General features: G+C 37.3%; 1 protein-coding gene across 1 annotated transcript; it reads left to right on the top strand.

The window, feature by feature from the left end:
- The first annotated feature begins 568 nt into the window (after nucleotides 1-568).
- On the top strand, nucleotides 569-7,538 carry LOC113287348 (nuclear intron maturase 1, mitochondrial-like). The gene is made up of 6 exons (XM_026536082.1): nucleotides 569-2,902; nucleotides 3,791-3,889; nucleotides 3,972-4,090; nucleotides 6,370-6,566; nucleotides 6,678-7,019; nucleotides 7,399-7,538. The coding sequence occupies exon 1, from the start codon at nucleotides 597-599 to the stop codon at nucleotides 2,703-2,705; it is 2,109 nt and encodes a 702-aa protein (XP_026391867.1). The 5' UTR covers nucleotides 569-596; the 3' UTR covers nucleotides 2,706-2,902; nucleotides 3,791-3,889; nucleotides 3,972-4,090; nucleotides 6,370-6,566; nucleotides 6,678-7,019; nucleotides 7,399-7,538.
- The last annotated feature ends 15,714 nt before the right edge of the window (nucleotides 7,539-23,252 follow it).

Genomic DNA, 23,252 nt, shown 5'->3' with positions numbered 1-23,252 from the left:
CAAGAAATAAATTTTAATCAAATCTCCAATAAAATCAAAACTTGATTTCCAACAAGTAAATACATGACAAACATGTTTCCAAGGTTAAAAATAAACTTATATCGTGCAGAAGACGTAATTTACCTGTGGTTTTTGCACTTGTTGATAAACAGGCAAGCTCGGAGGCCAAGAAGATTCTCCATCAGTGTGGATACTTTCCTCAGCTAAACTATCTTCCTCGCCTAGCAAGTCTTTATCCATGATTTCGAAGATAATAATCACTGTTAGAAGAATTTCGACTAAATAAGGTTTCAATCAGTCGTTATTATGAAAAAGTTAGGGTTTTGGAAGAACAACATTATAAACCGAAAGGCACGTGCAATTAAGTACAGTAATTAAGAGAGGGTAGGGTTGGTATTTCGTAAAAATTTGTTTATTCCGATTATGTTTTACGTTGACCCATCATTGACCTGAAATTTTTCCCTCCTCGAATCCATTCTTTCCCTCCCATTACAGGACTCTTTTTTTTCCTTCTGAATATTGCTCTCTCCGGATGCTTACTAAACCTCACTTCCCACGAGGACCAGAACTTCTTCTCCCTGCGAAACCCAACTTTCATGATTGCGGAAATAAATATGTCTTTGACTAAAACCATCAAACACCTTCCCTGCACATTCATATTCAGAGCCATTACGACAATCTCACAGAACCCTAACTTAAGAGACCAAACCCATCAACAAAATGAACCACCGCCACGACAGCAGCAGCAGCAGCAAGATCCTTATTCATTAATGAAAGAAGACCCAATTCAGGTATGTAGCGAATTATGGTTTCGGACATTTTCGAGCCAAATTAACAAACCCTTTACAAATCTTACTGGGTTTTTGAAGAAATTTGATCTATGGGTTTTGGCTTATCAACGTTCTTGTGCAGAAGAAACTGGTTCTTTTCCACAGAGGAATGCTATTCATTCGAACGTCTTAAGCAGCCTTCTCTCTTTACAAAATGCAGTTTTACATGGTCATTTTGTATGGGGAATGAAGACACATCCCTTTATTCGTTCTCCAAATGATAAACCTATTACTAGATTGTTTTCAAGACGTAAACTTCTAGCCATGTTACAGTCTGATAAACCTTGTTTTCAAGATCGTATAGTTCAAGAGGTTTTGTTGTTGATTTTAGAACCTGTTTTTGAGCCTCGGTTTTCATCTAAGTCTCATGCTTTTCGACCTGGTAGGAATGCGCACACCGTAATTAGGAGTATTCGTAGTAATTTTGCTGGATACCTTTGGTTTTTGAAAGGGGATTTGAGTGAGATTTATGAACATGTGGGTAAAGATGTGTTAATGAATTGTTTAGAGAAGGGTGTTAAGGATAAAAAGGTATTGAGTTTGATAAAATCGGCAGTTACGACACCAATTAGGACGAGAACTAAACTTAATAAAGAGGTGGACAGAACTAGGACGCGACCTAAATCAAATCAAGAGGTGGAAAGAACAAATAAGGAGAAGAAGAACAAGAAGAAGGGAACTAGGAGGAAAATTTTGAACGAAGATGAGCCAAAACCTGATCCATATTGGTTAAGAACCTTCTTTGATTTTGCTCCTGAAGAAGCTATCAGAGTCCCCTGGTATGGTCACTGTGGAATTTTGAGTCCATTGCTTTCTAATGTATGTCTTCATGAATTGGATACGTGGATGGAAGGCAAGATAGTTAATTTTTTCTGCCCTTCTAAGTTTGATTCAATCTGGAAAGATACGATTGACGATGGTAGTCATAATCCTGCATGGCCAGAGTTTGTCCCGTCGAGTGGGAAGGAGAAAACAAGGAAAATGGATTTTATTCGATACGGGGGGCATTTCTTGGTTGGAATTCGAGGCCCTAGAGAGGACGCTGTAGATCTCATGAAGGAGCTAATTGAATTTTGTGAGACAAAATATGGGTTAAGATTAGACAGTTCAGAATTTGAAATAGAACATATCACTAGGGGAATTCAGTTTCTAGATCATATAATATGCCGCCGAGTGATTCACCCAACACTTCGTTACACTTCAAGTGGAGGAAAAATTGTAAGCCAAAAAAAAGTTGGAACCTTGCTTTCGGTTACTGCTAGCTTGCCACAATGTATTTACCAGTTTAGGCGGCTTAAATTTGTTAAGGGTGACAGGGATCCCCAGCCACTACCTTGTACCGCAATGCTCTATTCAAGCCAAGCACATACTAACTCCCAAATGAATAAGTTTCTCGAAACAATGGCAGATTGGTACAGGTACGCAGATAACCGTAAGAAAGTGGTGGGTTTCTGTTCTTATGTGATACGCAGTTCCCTAGCTAAGCTTTATGCAGCAAGATATAGATTAAAATCGCGGGCGAAGGTTTACAAGATTGCCACACGTGATCTTAGTCGTCCACTGAGAGAGAACCATAACAATGGGGCGTCTGAATCTTCAGATCTTTTTAGGATGGGACTTGTTGATGCAATAAGTGGTATTCAGTTCTCACACATGTCATTGATTCCTTCTTGTGATTACACCCCATTCCCCAAGAATTGGGTTCCTGGTCATGAGCGAGTGTTGCATGAGTATACAAGATTGCAAGACCCGAAGTTCTTCTGTAAGTTGCATAGATCAGTGAAACAAGAAGGTTTAGATTTACCTCAGGAGGAGATATCCAAGATTGTCTGGGACTTTAAGACTTGTGGAGCTCGAGGGGGTGGGAGCTGTTAGAAGGAATTGGATCAAGCAGCTACCAAGCTAACACTTTTGTGATCTCAAATGAATTTCTCTGCAAGAAATTCCATCTTTTCGTCAGGTATGTTGCCATCATCTGCTAAGCATCTTAGAAGAACCCACTGCGTTGTGCTTGCTAATGGATGGCAGTTTCATTGAAGATGCAGAAAATGCCTACAGATTCATTAACAGAGGTCAGACTAATATACCTCCTTGTCATTACTATCATAATTGTTCTAGAACATGCTGCCAAAATTGAGTTTCATTCTTTACCATTCATTGCTTGAACTCATTTCTTTTTATGTCAATCAATTTGGCTAGTTCTTTGTTTAAGCAATTTTGTTTGTAGCATCATGTTGCTATTACTTATTCTTCTTGAAAATATCCATAATTTTTGTGGGATTCCTCTACCTTGTAGTGAAGTGAATTCTAAATATGAGATAATTTTCTTTCATATTGTAACTTCTGTCATGTGGAAATTATAATTGACTACTCCAACAGTGATAGGAAATTATTGAGCAGTTAAGCACACTAGCTTGAGTGAATTTTGTTAAACTTGATAATGTGGACATCAAGTTTTGTCATGTTCGGCCGTCCAAAAGTAGTAACCATCTTATTCTGGGTGTCGTTCTAAAGTTTGCTGTCTGCATGTTTTCTATTCAAGTGTAATTGATAAGGGAGCTTGTGGCGAACTTTCTTCTATGATCTATTGTCAACAACTTAACAGTCATTAGCTTTCGCCCTACTCCCTTTTTCTGGTGGTGACGTGGTGTAGATGGTCAAGAAAGAAAAAAATAATGTTTTGTGATTCTTTGCAAAATCATGGAATTGTCTTTTAGGCATCTTCCTAAAAGCACCCCTCATTACAAAAAAAGAGAGTAGATATGGAAATCTGCATTTGTCATAGGTTTTTACTTTTCTGTTTTAGATTCACTGCACAACTTTCTTGAACTCTTCTTTCATCTATACATGTAGCGTGCTTTCATTTTCATTAAATCTTTGGAAGTTGTTGTTAGATATTTTGTAGCAATTTAATAAATGCATCTTATATATCCCTAACCTCTGGGTTTCACCTTTTGCAGAACATTAACAATCATGGCAAAAACCTTTCTTTTACACCATGCATTTCCGGAAGATGGTTGCATGTTGCAGAGAGATGCCATGGAGTCAAGAGTTGTAGGGTAAAGGGTTCAAACTCTCAGACATGACCAATAAACAATCTTCAGCATTATCCCATTGACAGTAATAATCTTCATTTTTCAGGTTTTTACAAGAAGTCTGCTTCATATCGGAATTGTATGGGGAGGTTGGGACAAGTTTCCGGAAGAGGCTTATCAACAGATACAGAATTAATGTACTAGGAAGAGGAACCATCAACTCCGGTACTGTTACTTTCATTTTGTTTTAAATTCTACAGGACATAATGTCGTTATGTTTAGGCATTCCTAAGACAGTTCCAGCCATATGACCTAATTTGGATTTCATTTGGCTATATTTCTTATTTTAGTGTATTAGATGACTTGTCTGAAAGCAGCTAGATAAAAAATCAATCAGGAGGTTGCCCTCAATAAGCACGAAATCATGTTATTTTAGATTGATCTTTGATGTTATTTCGTATTTGATGAGGTTTAGGTCGGAATCATTAAGCAGTTAATGAAAGTTGAAACTGTTTTTGACTATATCACCAGTGATTGAAGTCATGCTTTATGTAGAGTTTTATATGCCTCAGCAATGGGAAATCTCAGACAGGATAAGTTGTTTAAATAAGAGATGTTCAATCCATGAAAGTAATAGCTTATATCGATTTATTAACAATTTTTTTTTTAAAATGTGAGGATTATTATCAGTAGAATGGTTGTTGTAATGAAATATATGATTCAGGACATTACTCTCAGTCTATCTCTCTAGTTTTTCCTGCCTTCTGAACCAACTTCTAATTTTTCCTCCCACACTAAACTAGAAGAATCATAAAAGTCAAATCTAATTCCTCACTGATTCCAAACTTCAATAGTGGAAAGGTAAGAAGTTGCTCGCCCTCCACTCAAAATCTAGGGTTTCAGTTGAAGCTGAAATACCTTCGAATTAGAATTTTAGCCGATAGTTAGAGACAGTGGAAACAACAACAACAAAATCGAGCTTTAGTTGGTAAGTTTAAGATAGTGACGGGCTGAGTTCACTACCAGTAAAAATTAGGAATGTTTCTATTGTTTTCTCCATTGTGTTGTCAGGAATTTCTATCCTGATTTCATGTTGTTTAGATTTATACATCATTATTTAGTTTAGTTTGCCACGATAATTGAGTCATACTTTTGTTGTTGATGGGCTTTGGGGATTTCATCTAGCTAGCTGCTAAGAGCTTTACTCCATGTGCATACATTGTCGTCGACTCAAAGATCCGTTCTACCAAGGATATATAAATCTCTCACTAGAGTAATTATTTCAACCAGTAAATTCCTCATACACTTCTGACTTAAAATGTGTCTCTTGATTTTTAGTTGGTGCATCTATGGATGCTTGATTTGTTTGAAAGTTGATAACAATCCTCCTAAAGTAGTTTTAGGTTTGAATTCAACAATTATTGATCATATTTTATTTGAAACATATTGCTGGACTGAATGCAATTTATATCTGAGTTTTGGATCAAACAGTTCATGTTTCTCCCACTGGACTAAATAGAAAGGTGCCTTTTGTTAGCATCTCGCTGAATACCCAAAGCATAATATTAATATCTAATTAGCATGGCATACACTTCTTATAACTTCATGTTTACCTTAGTGTGTCAATGGTCGAAGTTAGGAATGAACATCTTACTGCAGTGGTATGGATTAGTAGATTTGAAAGGTAGGAAATCCATTTTAGGTCGGTTCATTTCACCACCAACCCCAAATACTTGAGCAAAACCAAAAATGTCCCGAATTCGTGTTTGATTAGGCATCCCCAAACTGATTTTCTTTACAGGAAATGCCCAAACTGATTTTAATTTTCACTTCCTTTTTTGGATCTCAGTTTAATGCTTTCTTTTATATGTAGTTTACTGACCTTTGAAAAAACCAATGCTATGTCCGCCAGAGGCAATAATAGTAATATTGTTATCGGGTGACAAGTTTTATTTGGACATGTTTGGCATCTCAAAAGTTAGTCATGAAATATGAAAAAAGCTCCACTTATGAGGATTAGCTGATGATTTTGGTTGTACTTACTTCTTCTTTTAAGCCACAAGTCCCAAACAAGTTGGGGTAGGCTATAAAGGAAACACAGGAATTTCCCAAGCGGTCACCCAGCTTAGTACTATTTTCGCCCTTTCAAAAGGAATGGCTTAGTTTTCAACCAAAAAAACAAAGTAAACACGAGGACTTCCCAAGCGGTCACCCAATTTAGTACTGCTCTCTCCCTCTTTTGGTCTATCGCTGGCTTACCAAGCCTATCACCACCCTCCTCCTTTATCCTGGCATGATTGCTTTAAAATTTGAAGAAAGTGACCGTGAATGTCATGTTGCTGCTATAAGATTTTTTTTTTTTTCTTATTTGCTGTTTTATGCTTTTATAAGTGTCTTTTTCATATTAATAAGTTCAAATAATAATCAAGATTCTCTTGAAGAATCACGCCACTTACATTTGCAAGTTCACATTTACTTTCATGATATGTTTTTTGATGTATCAGAGTGCAGACAAGAACACTGAAAATCTTCCCAAGGTTTTGTGGTGTCACAATCACCGAACGGTGGATGGAAAATGGCAGAGGTTTCAGCAATTCCAACAAGAAGGTGTGGAAGAACCTTCGCCGAAACTGAATAGTAAAGAGGCTGCCAACAAGACAACTCTTTGTGCTGTTTTTCCGCTTACAGATCGTCCTCTAAGGTGAGTTTGTTTCTTCAGTCATTTGTTTCTTGTCGTGATATGATAATTTGATAGTTCACAAATGTTTCTTCAGTCATTTGTTCTCAAGGTTTTGTTTCTTGTCCGATACAGATACAAATCACTATTTTCACAGAGCTGGAAGCTGGTAACCCCCCTTCCATGAAGTCCTATCAACACACTAATCTTCTTCTAAGATCTCCGAGCAAGCTCCCCTTATGCAGCTCTACTACTACTGATAGGGATTCTTTAACATCTGAACACTCTTTGATTGAAGAAATCAATATCTTTATCTTATTTTTGTCTCAGAAGAACCTAAGAAGTGAACTGATTCGGGAGTATTCTAATTCTCTAATCAAGCAATTTCATTCTGCTTTAAGCTATTTTCCTTGGACAAGCCTCTACTTCTTATACTTCTTCCCCTTAGATTGGAGTCTTAATCCAAGACTCCTCCAAGTAAGTATTACTAATCTAATTCCCCTCATAGTTAAATTGGTTTCACAATCTACCCTGATAAGATTATATGTGAGAAATCCTAAGTACTTTTTCTCTGGTAATAGTACAAGTCACAAGATCGAAGCTAAATCCTCTAATGGCAGGAAGAAGTATAATTTTAACAAGTACAACATTCATATTAGGCACTTAAAACCCAAATCCATCATAACAGACTTCACTTTAAGAGAAATTATTCATCAAAAGCATTATCAAGTTTTCAAGCTGTTTCAAAAAAACCAAAATAGTATGCTTCCCAAAAAACTCAAAAGTATTTGCTATCTTTGTTTATGGTCTACACCTCACCTTACCTGGGTTAGCTTAATTCTGCTTGCCATTTCAGTTTGCCCCTGCATCTGCAAATGGGGATGGAGGTGCAATATCACCAGTTTGCTTCGCAGTACTATCAGTTGGTTGGGCAGCTCCAACTCCTTGCTCCACTCCTTGATTGGGATCGACAGGCTCTGGTTCAGGAATGGGATTGGGCATATCTTGTGGGAGATCGTCCCCGACAAGCACGACGTTAACATCTCCGTGACCTGCATTTGCTATTGCAGCTACATCTGCTGCAATCCTTGCAATCACTGGTGTCAACATCTCCAATTGGGGGAAATATATAGAATGAGGTGGCATAGGCAGAGTGGCGTCCTCCCGAATAGCTGCTCTTACTGGTGCTGGCATGGTAATGCCGTAAAATCCCTGACGAACCCCACCACAAACAACAAATCGATCAGCGACAACAACCACTCCTTCGTTGATTACAAAACGGCCATGGCGAGGATGAGTAGCAAACACCACCCAACCATCTCTAACTCCCCACACTCTATCCCCGAGTGGGTGAGGTGGAGGTGCAGCCTGTCCACTATCACCACTATTAGCTCCTCCATTCCCACCAATTCCTTCTCCACTACTTCCTACATCCCCACTGCCACTCCCAATCTCATTCACGCTATTTTGAAATACATGCCCACCAGAAGCACCACTGATATCACTCCCAGAATTACCCTGCAATTTGGATGGAGAATTGATTCCACCAACAACCTAAGAAATCAATTACATGGCATGCAAAATCAAACGGGTAATTTTGACAACTCAAACAACTATCTCAAATACTTGCATGCCAAATCTTATTACCTGATCAGACAAAGGGTAATTGAACCGGGGTCTCTTCACAATTGGACCAAGACCGGGAGGGATTTGATCACATCCCTGCTCTATCTTGACTCTTCTATTATGGCGCAAATTAGCCCAATGCCAATTGAAATTCCGGGTATAATTGGCGGCTTCTCTTCCATTTGGAAAAGCAATCCCATATGGCAAACTCGACAATGGAATACGAGGATTGTACCAATCCAATGTATGTTCCATCAGTATCTCTGGTGTCTCCTCTACAATATCTCCTTCACAATACAAAACACGCGGCATGGCTCAATTGTTGCTAAGGCTATGAGAACTGGTTTTCTCAGTGTCTCCGAGAGAAAGAAACTGATTGAGAAAATGAAAAATTTCCTTTGTGTTTCTAAGAAAAAAAAACTATTTGAGAAACTGAAGAGTTTTTTTCTTTTGAAAATTTGGTTGGGAAGAGCAACTGCCTTTTCATCTCAACCGTTGATCTCTCATGATTATCTCTTAACCAAATTGGGAAGAAACTCTAAACATTATGGTCAGACGCAATTATGCCTTGTCAAGCCTATTGACCACTTGATTAGGTACTGCATACCTACTCTAATTGCCTTGACTCTTGCGACAGAGATTGAACCATTTGGCAACCCCAAGCTATTTACTCTTTCGGGTTCAAACTCGGATTCGGGTCCTACCCACGGATCTTTTGGTATAACTTCCAGTTTTCTTGACCTCCTTTTTGTCGCTGGAATGGACCCTGTCTTAGGCTTTAGTCATTATCAAACTCGCTTGTGCAAAAAAAACCTGGTCATCAACTTCTTATTCTATCGTCCAAAACCTCTGCATCTGCGTCAAGGTAAATTTCTCAACTTGTTTTCTAGCTATATTTATTTTTCTCTTTACAGGAAAACCAGCCAAATCCCATTAGCCATCAATCTCAGCTCTCAGCTTTTGAAAGTCCTTCTACAAGAGAAAGCGAAAGCTCAACAAAGTCCAACAAGCTTCATTGCTAGCCACCTGGAAAACTTAGTACTTGCAACTCAGTTTCCTACACAAATTACATAATTCTCTTTAACTTCTTGCAAAACAACAAATGCCTCGGAGGGCATCAAAGAATGGATAGCAACAAAGAACTGCAAAATCCACCCGTGACACAATTTCAAATTAAAGCCTGCAATTTCTCGCCCCATCACTTTGGTTGGAATACTCACCTCATTACAACCAGTAACCAACACCCAATATTCATCCTTCTTCCATCCAAAAACATATTTCTCCTCATTATGGCTTCCTCCTCAAATTCAACCTCCACTCCCTCCATAGATAACCTTGTTTCGCAGATGAATAAAGCTCTTACTACCCCTGAAGATCTTTTTCCTAAAGTCTTTATTAACCCTAAGAATGTCAAAACCAAACAACCAATTGACTGGAAATGGTGTTTCATTGGTAAACTTTGTAGTAACATATGTTTCCAAACCTCAAGAGTCATTAGCTTCATCAACAACAATTGGGAACTACAAAGCAGAGCTGAAATGGAGATATGGAATAGAAGGAGAAACTACTATATTCTCAGACTAACCCATGAGGAAGATTACACTACTTTGAGAAATGGAGGAACAAGGGGAGTTTTTGACAAGCTAATGGTGTTAGTTGGAGTCCATATAGGAGGACCAGACTTAATACATGAAGAACAGTTCTCAAAGGTGATGATATGGCACCTCGTCAAAAGAATCCCAACCCACATTATTCCTGATATTCAAAACATCCTCAGACCTGTTGGAGTCTACCAAACTGCAAAAAAAAAGCTTATGGGTGAGATATATATGAAAAGAATTTGGAGGTAAAATTCACTATTGATGTTACCAGACCTCTCAAGTTTGGGATAGAAGCTTATGAAACTCCAACAACTTCTCACTGGTTAGAATTTGCCTATGCTCTAAATGGAATCAAGTTCTGTAAAATTTGTAGAGTGTTGGATCATCCAAGCCCCCCCTGTCCCATACCTCCAACCCCATCCCAATCCCACTACAACCAGTTCCCCACCCCTTAACCAAGTCCCCCACCACAAACCCCTCAACAAAAAGCTGTGGAATATGAAAGGAAGGTAGTCCACAGATCTTACTCTGATGCTGATGCTGCAGCTGAATTTGAAATCAAAATGAAGAATGCAAAGAAGCTGGAGCTAGAAAAAGATATTGTTGTCATTGCTTCCACCTCAAGTGATCCTATAACCTTTGGTGCCTCTTCTACTGAGGAAGCTGATACTCCACACCCTGATGTGATAGCATGTCAAGTAAGAAACATAAAGTTGGAGCTATCCAATAAAAATTGCCAACAATTACAAGAAAAAGTTTCCAAAACTGAAAGTTGCTACAAGAGCAAACATACTAGCTCTTCTAACAATAACAAGACTCAAGTTGTTGATACTACTGGTATTTTCCCAAATATCCCTCCTCCTAAACTTTATCCTTTCAATACCCTACCAACCCTTAGTCAAATTAAGGAAAGGATGGAAGCTGAAATAGCTAAGAAAAATAAGGAAACTTGGCATGCCAAAAAGAAGAATCATATCTTTGAGGATCACATCCCTCAATCTCTAGCAGCTAAAAATTCTGAACCAAAGCGAAAGAAACCTGTTCCTGATGAAAATCCCATGGACATTTCTTCAACTGCTCCTGAATGCCTCAAAAGATTCAAGGACCATGAAGACTTACTTGCAGAACCCTTGGACTCCAACATCCCCCTTTTGGCTAATGGTGATTATGGCAATGGTGCTTCTGGCAACATCCCCACTGATTCTGAGGTAAATCATTTATCACACCATATATATTTATCTCTGCTATCCTGATTCATTTTAACCATCATAGTAGCACTATGTATTACTATGACCCCATTGCTAGAAGACCCACATCAAAATACCCCATGTCTCTTATTTTTAGCAATTCTGTACCTCCCTGGCATGGAATTGTCAAGGTTTAGGCGAAAAGAAATCTAAGAAGTACCTCAATGATATGCTAAATAAACTGGGTCCGGATATCTGTTTCATATCTGAAACAAAACAGAAACAAGAAAAGCTTAGAAAAACTATGCATGATGCTAATGTCCAAAATTACTGGTTTGTTAATCCTTGAGGAACCAGTGGTACTGCTGGAGGACTAGCCTTGATATGGAAAAGCAATCTTGATGTTGAGATTCTAGATTGCTCCCAAAATCATATCAATGCTATAATCAAGCCCACCAATGGTACCCCTTGGCTTTTTACTGGTTACAATGGTAGCCCTTATGATACTAAGAGCAAGATTGAGTCCTGGAAAGTTCTAGAACAAACTGCCCTCACTCACTCTATACCTTGGCTGATTATTAGAGATCTTAATATTATATTGCATGATACTGAGAAGTACAGTACTCAACCATTGGACATCAATGAGGCAAACATTTTCAACACCAAAATTTCTGAGTTAGACTTAATTGATCTGGGAAATGTGGGCTGTCCCTTCACTTGGTCTAACAGAAGAAGTGGTCCTGCACTCAATGAACAAAGATTGAATAGAGGATTAACAACTGAAAGCTGGCTGCTCCTATATCCAAACACTACTATCTCTAATATGCTAGCCATTGGTTCAGACCATCACCCTATCTTCCTCAACTCCAATCCCAACTGGAAAATGGTAAAATTCCTTTCAAGTTCTTTGGTCCTTGGCTGGACCATAAGGATTGCAAGGAAATAATTGCTGAGTGCTGGAAGAGAAGTCTCTCTGGTTCAAGTGCTTACCTTATAGCCAGGAAACTCAAGGATATCAAGTTAAAACTCAGGATTTGGAATAAAGAGATTTATGGCAATATCAAAACTAACATAGAAGATTGTAAACAATATCTCTCTTGGTTGCATGACAATTACTTCAGAGTTTATAGAAGTGTTGTAGTCAGCTCAGCCAGGCAAAAGCTAAGTGAGTGGCAGGATATTGAGGAAAATTTTTGGAAGATTAAAAGCAGGGATCAATTTATCAAGTAGGAGACAAAAATACCAATTACTTCCGTAGAGCAACAAATTGTAGAACTAGGAGAAACAAGATTGACACAATTCAAGACAATGATGGTAACTGGATTTCTGACTATGTAGAATTGAAGACATGTTTTACAAATCACTTCACACAGATGTCAACAACATAAACACCTTCTATAAACCCTGAAATAATAAACCTTATACCCACCACCATCACCAACACTAATAATATCAATTTAAACAGACCACCTGATTGCAATGAAATTAAAGCTATCCTCTTCAGTATGGCAAAAGACAAAGCTCCAGGACCAGATGGCTTTCCACCAAACTTCTTCAAAGCAAACTGAGATATTTTTGGAGAGGATATAGTATAGATGGTGCAACATTTCTTCATTTCTGGTCACCTTCTAAAAGAGATGAACTCCACCTTCATTACCTTAATCCCCAAGATTGATAACCCAACCTCCCCAAGCCACTTCAGACCCATAAGTCTTTGCAATACTACCTACCTACAAAATCATATCCAAGTTGTTAGCTCAAAGAATGAAACCTTTCCTAAACAAAATCATTTCCCCATACCAACCTGCTTTCATTCCTGGAAGACAAATTTCAGATAACATTGCTATAGCTCATGAGCTAATCCATTCTATGAGATCCAAAAGAGGAGTCAAAGGTGAAAAAGGAAACATGGGAATAAAAATTGACATGGCCAAAGCCTTTGACAGAGTAGACTGGAATTTCCTCAATTCTGTTATGACAAAGATGGGTTTCAATACTTCATGGTGCCAAAAAACAATGCAATGCATTTCCATATCAACTTCTGTTGTTCCGATTAATGGTTCACCTGATTCTTTCTTCTCTTCTTCTAGAGGCCTTAGACAAGGAGACCCTCTGTCCCCTTACTTGTTCCTGTTCTGCATGGAAGCTCTTTCTAGAACTCTTACTCATGCTGAAGATATTGGTATAATCAATGGTATCAAGATATGCAAGGGTGCACCCTCTATCAATCATCTCTTGTTTGCTGATGATTGCATGGTTTTCTGCAGAGCCAATAAAAATGAAGCACAAAATCTCAAGGATATTCTCAATATGTTTGGTGATACTTCTGGCCAACTAATCAATTTCAGCAAATCAGGTGTTTTTTTCAGCAAAAACACTGACCCTTCTCTTATTCCAATAATTAGCAACATAATGGGAGTTCAAAATTTACAGCTGGATGATAAGTACTTGGGATCTCCTTTGTTTACTCATAGAATCAAGATAAAGTCTTTTAGACCTGGAGTTGACAAGATGAAACTGAGACTCTCAAGTTGGAAAAATACTCATCTAAACCCAGTTGGCAGGGAGATTCTCATTAAAACTGTCACATTAACAACAAGTATATAACAAATGAATTGCTTCAGAATCCCTAAACAAATTTGTCAAGATCTAAACAAGTTACAAAGGGATTTCTTTTGGGGCAAAAATCTGGAAAACCACACAGGTTACTACACTAAAGCATGGACATCTCTTTGCAAACCAAAGGATCTTGAGGGATTAGGCTTCATGAACATGGAACTCTTTAACAACTCCATGATTACCAAAATAGGATGGAGACTGAAACAAGACAAGGATTCACTCTGGTATCAACTAATGGATGCTAAATATCTTCTGGGAAGAAATGTTTTAAACATGGATACAAAATCCAAAGATGGGGATTCCTGGATCTGGAAAGGGGTCCTTGAAGGAATTCAAAATATAAAACAATTCTGCACCTGGAAAATTGGCAAAGGGAACAAAATAAGAGTTTGGGAGGATGTTTGGATCCCTAACACAACTGACAAGCTAGTAAAACCATCTCATTGTCCTCAGCATCTTGAGCTGCTCTCTCAGCTCATGACACCACAAGGGGGCTGGAATACCCAGCTAGTCCACCATATTTTCAGCACCAATACTGCAATATATATCTGTTCTTTGGATACTCATCCAGGGGAAGAAGCCAACATACATTGGAACTTAAATGATACTCGCAAATTCTCTGTGAAAGCCATGTACAAGTCAAAGATAGACAATTTGTACAAAAATGATCCCACTTCAAGAAATTGGGATGCTATCTGGAAATAAATGTGGCTCACGTGATAAAAATATTTATCTGGAAACGTGCACATGAAATTCTCCCTACAAATGCAAAAACAACAAGTATTCTACACTATATTGATCTTATATGCCAAATTTGCAAAAGTGGGGAAGAAAATGTGACACACATGTTCCTTAACTGTCCTGCTGCTACTGCAGTCTGGCATGGAGTTCTTGGAGAATCGCATGGAGAGTTTGATCCAGGAATTCATAACCACAAATAACTCTGAAAGACATACAACTTATGCCATCATCTGTTGGTACATCTGGAAGGCTAGATGCGATCTAGTTTTCCAAAGTATAAAGCCTCATGCAAAGAAAACTGCGATTAGCATTAAACAACACTTATGTGACTTTAACAGAGTCCACGGATTACCTACTCATGCTCTCAATAACATATACTTTAATGATGCTGATCCAAATCAAGTTGATAGAATAACTTCTAATAACATTAATCTTCAAAACCCTCAGGACTATGGTTTCATAATTATAACATGTACCATACATGATCCTGTTACTCTTAAACATTTTTCTGCACTGACAATCTTGGATTTTGCAGGAAACTATATTGATAGCAGAGGATACTCGGGCCAGTTGGGAGAAAGAGGAGCCACGGGAGGAGCAGAACTAGCTTACGAATGGGCACAGGAACATCAACACACAAATATTGCAATACAAGCTGAGTCTGATGAAATCCTATTAAGATTCCAAGTTCTCTATTATCAAGCTATCAAGGGAAGATTCTCTCACACTTATGACGCAGCAAGGAAAAGCTCCAGTGAAGACACTCCTTTAAAAATTAGTCATGTAACTTTTGTCTTAACTAGTCTTAGCCTCATACATAGATTACAAAATTTGCAATCTCTAAACACCGATATTGCTTGTAAGAACTATGAAAGTAACACTGCGATCAGATTGGGCAATGGTACTACAACATCTATGTTTATTTGTTAGGCTTGCCTAACTTTTTCTAAAAAAAAAATACCTACTCCTTAACGCAAATTTGGGATCGTTAGTAATTTATATTTTGTAAGTACAAATAATCTGATGTACACGTGGCATCATCTCAGTAGAGGTCGTTGCCTATGCCACCAATTGGTTTTCTTTGCCTTTACTTTCGGCGTCTTTTATTGTATATTTTGGCTTGATGTACTATGTAGTGTTTCCCCAATGGACTAGGTTTACATTAAGCTAAAAGAGACAAGACTTTTGTTTAAATACCACCTTCATTCATTAACCTTACGTAAAAGACTTCAGACTCCTTCCCATGCATCAAAGGTCAACACACGACCTTTAATGAAAGTAAACAACCAAAGCAAATTACCCAGACTTCGGACTCCTTCCCATGCATCAAAGGTCAACACACGACCTTTAATGAAAGTAAATAACCAAAGAAAATTACTCTAACACACCGTGTGCTATCTTTAAAGATCATAAGATCAGCTTCACCCAACACGAACTTAAACAGAAAATGCAAACTGAAAAGACTGAAGCCACACTACTTCAACTATCTAGCAAGTTCATGCATTTGCAATCTAGTAATACCATACTCCTACTCCACACTTTAGTCAATCATGACGAACGCGGGATGATGAGGTCCATAGAGTAAACTCCTCATGGATCTCAGCCAAAGTTTCTTCAAATGAGCGGACAGGGGAAAAATCACTTGCTTTCCTTCTGTCGCACATCATATAATGGGACTGACATTCCTCACACACTCTATAAAACAAGGGGGTCTTGGATCTTGTGAGGTATTATCGTTACTTCTGGTATCTTGAAAAAGTTGTTACCAATCATCATGGAGTCTTTCTCCAGATTTCTGTCTAATGCCGAAAAAAAAGGCATCATTGCTGGTTTCAAAATATTCCTTGAAGGCCCCTTTATCATCCCTTCATTTCGCGGATGACTGTTTCATTTTTTTGCAAAGCTTCTATTAAGCATATCAAAGGTCTACTAGAAACATTAGAAACCTATGGCAAAACCTCGGTCTAAATATAAGCTTTTTCGAATCTGGGATTTTTTTCTCCCCTTAAGTTCGTAATAGCTTTTTGGTAAAAAAATATCATTTCCATGTCAAAAAAATATCCATAGATGATAAGTACTTAGAAGCACGACTTTTTACCCACAAATTAAAAATTGCTTGTTTTGATAGTGTTTTAGACAAAATGGATGGGAGACTTAAAGGATGGAAAAGATATCTCTCATCTGCTGACAGAAACATACTAGTGAAAACCACTCTTGAATCCATTCTGATATAAGCCATGTTCATTTCATTCTTTCAAAAGCTATTTCAAAGAAAGTTGCCGGCATTATATGGGACTTTTTGGATGGGCAAAGTGCCTGGCAGGAAAGATTTTTACATTAAGGCTTGTAGTTGGCCTATGCAAGGACAAGGAATATGGCGGCAACGACGTAAATTTTTTTGGGTAAAATGAACATGTCCCTTATAACCAAAATTGGTTGGAGAGTCTTTTCGCAGCCAAACTCCCTATGAGCTAGATGTACGAAACCTAGGTATTTACTTTTCACTAATCCGTTTCACTCTTCCTGTAACTCTAATGCCTCTTGGGCTTGGAAAGGCATTCATAAGGGTCCCATGATTCTCAAAAATCATTGTACTTGGGAAGTGCCAAAGTGGGGATGATAAAAGTAATAGCATTTGGAAAGATAGATGTATGGTTTGAGGATAAATTTGAGCCTCTTAATCCAAAAAAACCGGATGTTGATACTAATGGAGTTTTCTTATCTCCTCATTGGAGAATTCTGGAACATTCATCTTCTTAACACCTTCTTAAATCCCACCCAGATTAGGAGTATTCTTAGAATCTCGCCTAACACTAGTCGGACTGATACCTTGAGATGGAATCACTCTGGACAAGGTATTTTCACTCTTAAATCACTGTATCAGGTGTTAGATAACGAAGGTTCTCAACCTATTGATAAAACTGCAACTAAAGTCTGGATAAAACGATACCCAAAATCCGGCACTTTGCTTGGAAGTTTTACTCCAACTTTCTCCCATTTAGCGGTCACCTTTCTAAGTTCGTCTCCCATATTGATCCTATATGCACTATGTGTAACAATGTTATTTAGTCTGCAGAACATGTGTTTTTGCATTGCCCTTTCACTAGAGACGTTTGGGATAGCTTCAGTCTAAACCTTGATACCATATCTAATTCTTACTAGACATGCTCTAACTGTCGTGCATCATGGTTCTCCACAAACCGAACTGACACCCCCTTGGTGACTGGCGTGAAATATACTATACTATTTTTTGGTTTTTATGGAAATCCAAGAAATTACCCCTAATCCCTCTCAAACTGGTTCCCAAATTCTGAACCATCTTGAGGCCAACTCTAGCATCCCTATAGCAGCCCTCAAAACTATAGCCTCAGCAATTCCCAAAACTAACAACTGTTGAATCCAATGGGTGTTAAAGGGTAATTGACAATTCATTCCGATTAGAAGAGGTTTTTCATCATCAAGCTAGAAAATGGTGAGGATATGAAAATGATTTATGAAGGATACTGGGAAGTTGAATCACATGTGTTAAGAGTTCGTTTTTGGGAAAGAGATTTCAAACCAGAGTTACAAAAAACATCTAGTGCATTTGTCTGGGCAATATTTCCTGGTCTATGTATTGAATATTGGAAGGAAAATATTTTAATGGAAATGGGAAGCAGATTAGGTAGATATATCCGTGTTGATGAAACTACATTAAAGAAGGAGGTGGGATTTTATGCTAGTATATCGGTTGAGGTTGATCTAGCAAAGGTAATCCCAAAAAAAAATTGGGTTGAAACTAAATATAGGAAATTTGAGCAAGCATTTCAGTTTAATAGAATTCCTAAATTCTGTAATCATTGAAATACAATTGGTCATTTGTAGTTGAATGCCGTGTTAAGAGAAGATAACAAGGTAGGAAGGAGAACCCTCATACTAAGCATCAACAACAATGGAGATACACACCTAAAAAGACTCAGAATCAATATTCAGTGGTTTTTGATATATGTCATACTACTCAGCAAATTGAATCAGTTCCAAATGTAGATGAATATGTAAACAGTTCCTCACCAAATAATGGCTCTAAAGAGAATAGTGGATTTACTAGATTTTTGGAATCTACTCAGGAATTCCCAACTTTATCAGTGGGTATATTACTTGATGTGAGTACTAGTATTCCTCCACCAAGCTCTAATGTTGAAGTGATTCCAGCTTTGAGTACTAGTATTCCTCCACCAAGCTCTACTGTTGAAGTGATCTCAGCTTAATCAGTTGAATTGGATGAAGTTGTTACATCACAAGTTTTAACAAATATTCATAATGAAGTTGGAGAACATGAAGTGTGGAAAGAAGTTTCTGGTAAAGCATCCAAAGCAATAAAGTTGATTCTCAAGGTGATGGTGGTAAGATTTCAGTTTCTCCTAGTAAATTTAATACCCTTATTGAAGTAGTGAAAAAACAAGAATCATTTTCTAGAGTAGTTGCCAAACCTAATAAAGGAAAAACAGTAAAAGGGATACCAAATGTAACTACAAGGAAGCAAGCATCTAATTCAGCGGTAGGGAGTTCTAGTAATTCCCAAATCTCTCATTCTCAATGAGAGTTATGTATTGGAATATCAGAGGTTTGAGAAGAACTCAAGCCAAAGATAAGATAAGAAGTTTAGTAAATAATTCCAGTCCTTCATTACTTTGGGTTGCTGAACCAAAAATAAGAGTTACTAATAGTATTTTGAGACAAAAAAAATTACCAGGTATGAATCAAATGGTAATACACAACTCTAACAATACACACAAAGGTAATATCTGGCTTTTTTGGCATTCTTCATTATCTATTCCGTCAATTATTTCCAACACAAGGCAAGAAATAACAGTTCAAGTTGGAGATGTATTAGTTACAGGAATTCATGCAACATGTCTTACTATGGATAAAAGAATTTTATGGGAAGAACTAATAACAGTGAATGAATTGAATCTGCCATGGCTGGTGATAGGAGATTTTAATGTGGTTCTCAGTTATGAGGAGAAAAAAGGTGGCAGACCTCCTTTAAGAATTTCAATGCAGGAATTTAGAAATTGTATGGAATCTTGCAATTTAGTACAAGCACCCAAGTCTGGTATCCAATTTTCTTGATGCAATAACAGCGTGGGAAAGAAAAGAATTTTGTGTGATTTAGACAAAGCTTTTTTCAATATTCAGTGGCTTGAGAAATTTAAAGGTTGGTGTTACAAAGTGAATGTTAGAGGAACATCTGATCATGGAGCTCTTTTAGGTGGAGTTGTTAATCTTACAAAACCAAAAAACACTCCATTTGAATATCAACCTGTGTGGACAACTCATCCAAACTTTCTAAAAGTTATTCAAGAATCCTGGGAAGAGGAATGTAATGGAAATCCAGCTTTTAGTTTTACTTACAAACTTAAAAGGTTGAAAAACTTTTTGAAGAAGTGGAATTTGGAAGTGTTTGGGGATCTCAAAATCAAGGTAAAAACTACAGAAGAGAAAGTGTTAGCTGTTTCTTTGGAGTCTGATGTTGATCCTGAAAATATTGAACTACTAGATAAACTAGTAACTGCAAGGGGGGAACATGAGATTGCTTCTCAACAGTACAATGAACTTTTGAGGGTGAAATCAAGAGTTCAATGGGTTAAGGAAGGAGGTTCCAACAATGCATTTTTTCACTCAACTATGAGAATAAGGAACACTTTCAATAATATCTCAGAACTTGAAGACACTGAAGACAATTTAATGACAAATCAAGATCAGATTGCTAATATCTTAGTGTCTCACTACCAGAAGAAATTTGAGAGAAAGACTGTAGAGTATGATGAAGATCTTTTTGAAGCAATTCCTAGAATTTTAACTGAAGAGGATAATAGTTTTCTTGATGCTGTTCCTTCTCAAGTTGAAATAAAAAATTCAGTTTTTGGAATGAATGCAAATATTGCACCTGGACCAGATGGATTTCCTGGAAGTTTTTATAAATTTGCATGGGAGGTGATTGGTAAAGAGTTGATTGAAGCTATCCAATACTGCTGGAGCAACATATTTATACCCAAAGGTTTCAATTCAAATTTGTTGTTTCTACTTCCTAAAATACAAGGGGCTAAGAAAGCAGAGCACTTTAGACCAATTGATCCAACAAATTTTAATTTTAAGATCATTACTAGGATCATTACAAATAGAATTGGTACATTGATTGGTGAGATGATTTCAGAACAACAAGGAGCTTTTATAAAAGGAAGAAATATTCAAGACAAGTTTGTTCTAGCTTCTGAATTAGTAAATTAACTTGAAGTTAAAAGGAGGGGTGGAAATGTTGGCCTCAAAATTGATATAACACAGGCATATGACTCCTTAAGCTGGGATTTTTTGTTTGAAGTAATGAGAAAATTTGGGTTCTCAGAAATTGGTATAAATTGGTTAAAGAAGATATTTGACTCAGCTAGGATATTTGTGCTTGTCAATGGAGGTCCTTGTGGGTTTTTTTGAAGTAGGGAGAGGTTTGAGGCCGGGTGATCCTCTATCACCAATTCTTTTTGTGTTAGCTGAAGAAGTTCTGAGCAGAAATATTACAAGAATGGTGCAACAAGGTAAAATGCAGTAAATAGTGTGCAGAGGTGGTTGTCAGCCAACTCATTCAATGTTTGCTGATGACATCTGATAGACACATTTTTATGTCCGATTTGTCTCGAATCTATATATTTTTAGGGCTCATTTTTGTACTTATTATGGTGTTTTATTTATTTGTAGGTATTTTTGGCTAATAAACATTTTTGGAAAAATTTGGCTCGAAAAGTTGACGGAAAGCACCAGGAGGACACTTGCTATTCGGACCCCCGGCTTGGATAAGGGGCAACCCCGGGACACCCCTTAAGGCAGCTACTAAAGGCACCCCTACTCTGGATAGGAGGCACCCTTTCTTCTTCACGGTTTCAAATCCAGAAAATTGGCGGGAAATGGCAATCATGATTTGGAGGAGTTTGAGGTCGATTAAACCTCTGATTTTCATAGGATAGACTCCTTATAGGTCTAGGAATCTGATATGGGTGTTTAAATCGATTAGACTGGGCTCGATCGACGGATTTTTATCACAACAGAAATATATGGAAAGTCATGTGTGTGACCTGTTTTAGGGAATTTTAGAGAGATTAAAGTGTTGTAAACCTTCCCAAAGATTTGTATCTATCTAAGGAAGAGTTTAGAATAAAAAGGAAAGCTCAGAAACGCGTAGAAATTCTAAAACAAGAAATTGCCGCAACTTTGCCGTGAAGAGAAGGAAATATATTTTGGAAGATTTGGGAGAGATTTAATCGTTTTTTTTATATAAATAGATGGCTTGGGTCATATAGAAGGTGTGTCGAGAGTTTGGGGACCTAAGGAGAGCCAGAGAAGAAGAAATCAGAGTTTTACCAAACTCTGTTTCTGCTGCAGCTGCTGCTGAAGAGGAAGAACGCGAAGAACATTGACACACGGGAAACAGTCGCAGAACAGTGTCGTTGTTTAAAAACTGAAGAACATTAAGCTGTGCAGGACAGTCGTATTCTAGGGTCTTAAATTTCTGATCCTGTAACAGTTGATTAGCAACGTATATCTTCAGTATTGCAACACCAACTGTAACGGTGACTTCTGTAACATCTATACACCGTTGCAGATCTGCTGTTTTATATATTCTCTTCAATAAAACCACCTTTTGAGCCATGATTTATTATTTTGAACCTGTTTTTGATATGAGGAGCTAAACCCCATTTCTGAGGCGATAGAGGAAGCTATTTTTCCAACAAAAAGCGGTACAATCTATTTAATTTAATTTATTGCAATTATTATTATGATTATTTGCCTTGGATTATTATTGAATATGATTTTTATTTGAGTGATTGTGATCTATTTTGATGGAGTATGCTTAGTTTATAGACTCTTGATGCTTCATGTTTGGTATTTAGAATTATTGCTTTAGAAAATCTACTTGTTGCAATAGTAAGAATCAAATTGAACAAGAAAATTGCATGAATATAAATATTGGATTAAATCACTTTGAATTTGGAAAATAGTGGAATCTTAGCCTCATTGTTCTTTTAATATTGATATTAACTTTGATTGAGTTTGCTATAATTTTTAGTGAGTTTTCTATTTTAATATTAGAATTTAAGTCTAATTAATATCCTTCACAATTCTGAGAATCGAACCACTTTTACCACTATCTACAAATCACATCAACATCTTCATATTCTGCAATGGTAACAAAAAGACTCTGAAAAATTTGATATCTTTATTAATGCAGTACAAAAAAAACTCAGGGCAAGTGATTAACAGAGCCAAAAGCAAATGCTTTGTGGGGGGAGTTTCAGTAGCAAGAAAGAAGGAGATTGTTGACTTCTTACAAATGGATCTTTCATCATTCCAAGATAAGTATTTAGGTGTTATTCTTAACCCTTGCAGAGTAAAAACACAACAGGTCTGGGGGATGGTTGAGATGATACAAAAAAATGCTTGCTGGTTGGATGGGAAAGTTATTAGCATTCTCTTCAAGATTAACCCTTGTGAAACATGTGTTATGTAGTATGCCTATTTACACAATGGTTGTATATAAATGGCCAAAGACAGTCATTCAAACTTGTGAGAGAATTATCATGAATTTTTTGTGGTCAAGTGATCCAAATGTGAAGAAATTGATTACTATTAAGTGGGATGAAGTAAATGCGCCAGTGGAAGAGGGAGGTTTGGGTCTAAGAAGATTAGAAATCATGAACAAAGCTTTGCTGATGAAGATGTTATGGAAAATAGAAAATGTAGATGAAGAATGGACTCTGTTCATAAGGGCTAAATACAAAGATAAAAATGGAGAATGGATTCAATATTATAAGCAATCTTCTATATGGCAAGGTTTGAAATGGGTTTAACATAAATGGATGAAGGCAGTAGATGGATGGTAGGTGATGGCAAAAAGATATCTGTGT

The sequence above is a fragment of the Papaver somniferum genome, chromosome 6 (assembly GCF_003573695.1).
Source record: "Papaver somniferum cultivar HN1 chromosome 6, ASM357369v1, whole genome shotgun sequence".
NCBI lineage: Eukaryota > Viridiplantae > Streptophyta > Magnoliopsida > Ranunculales > Papaveraceae > Papaver > Papaver somniferum.
This window is presented reverse-complemented; position numbering and strand designations above follow the sequence as displayed.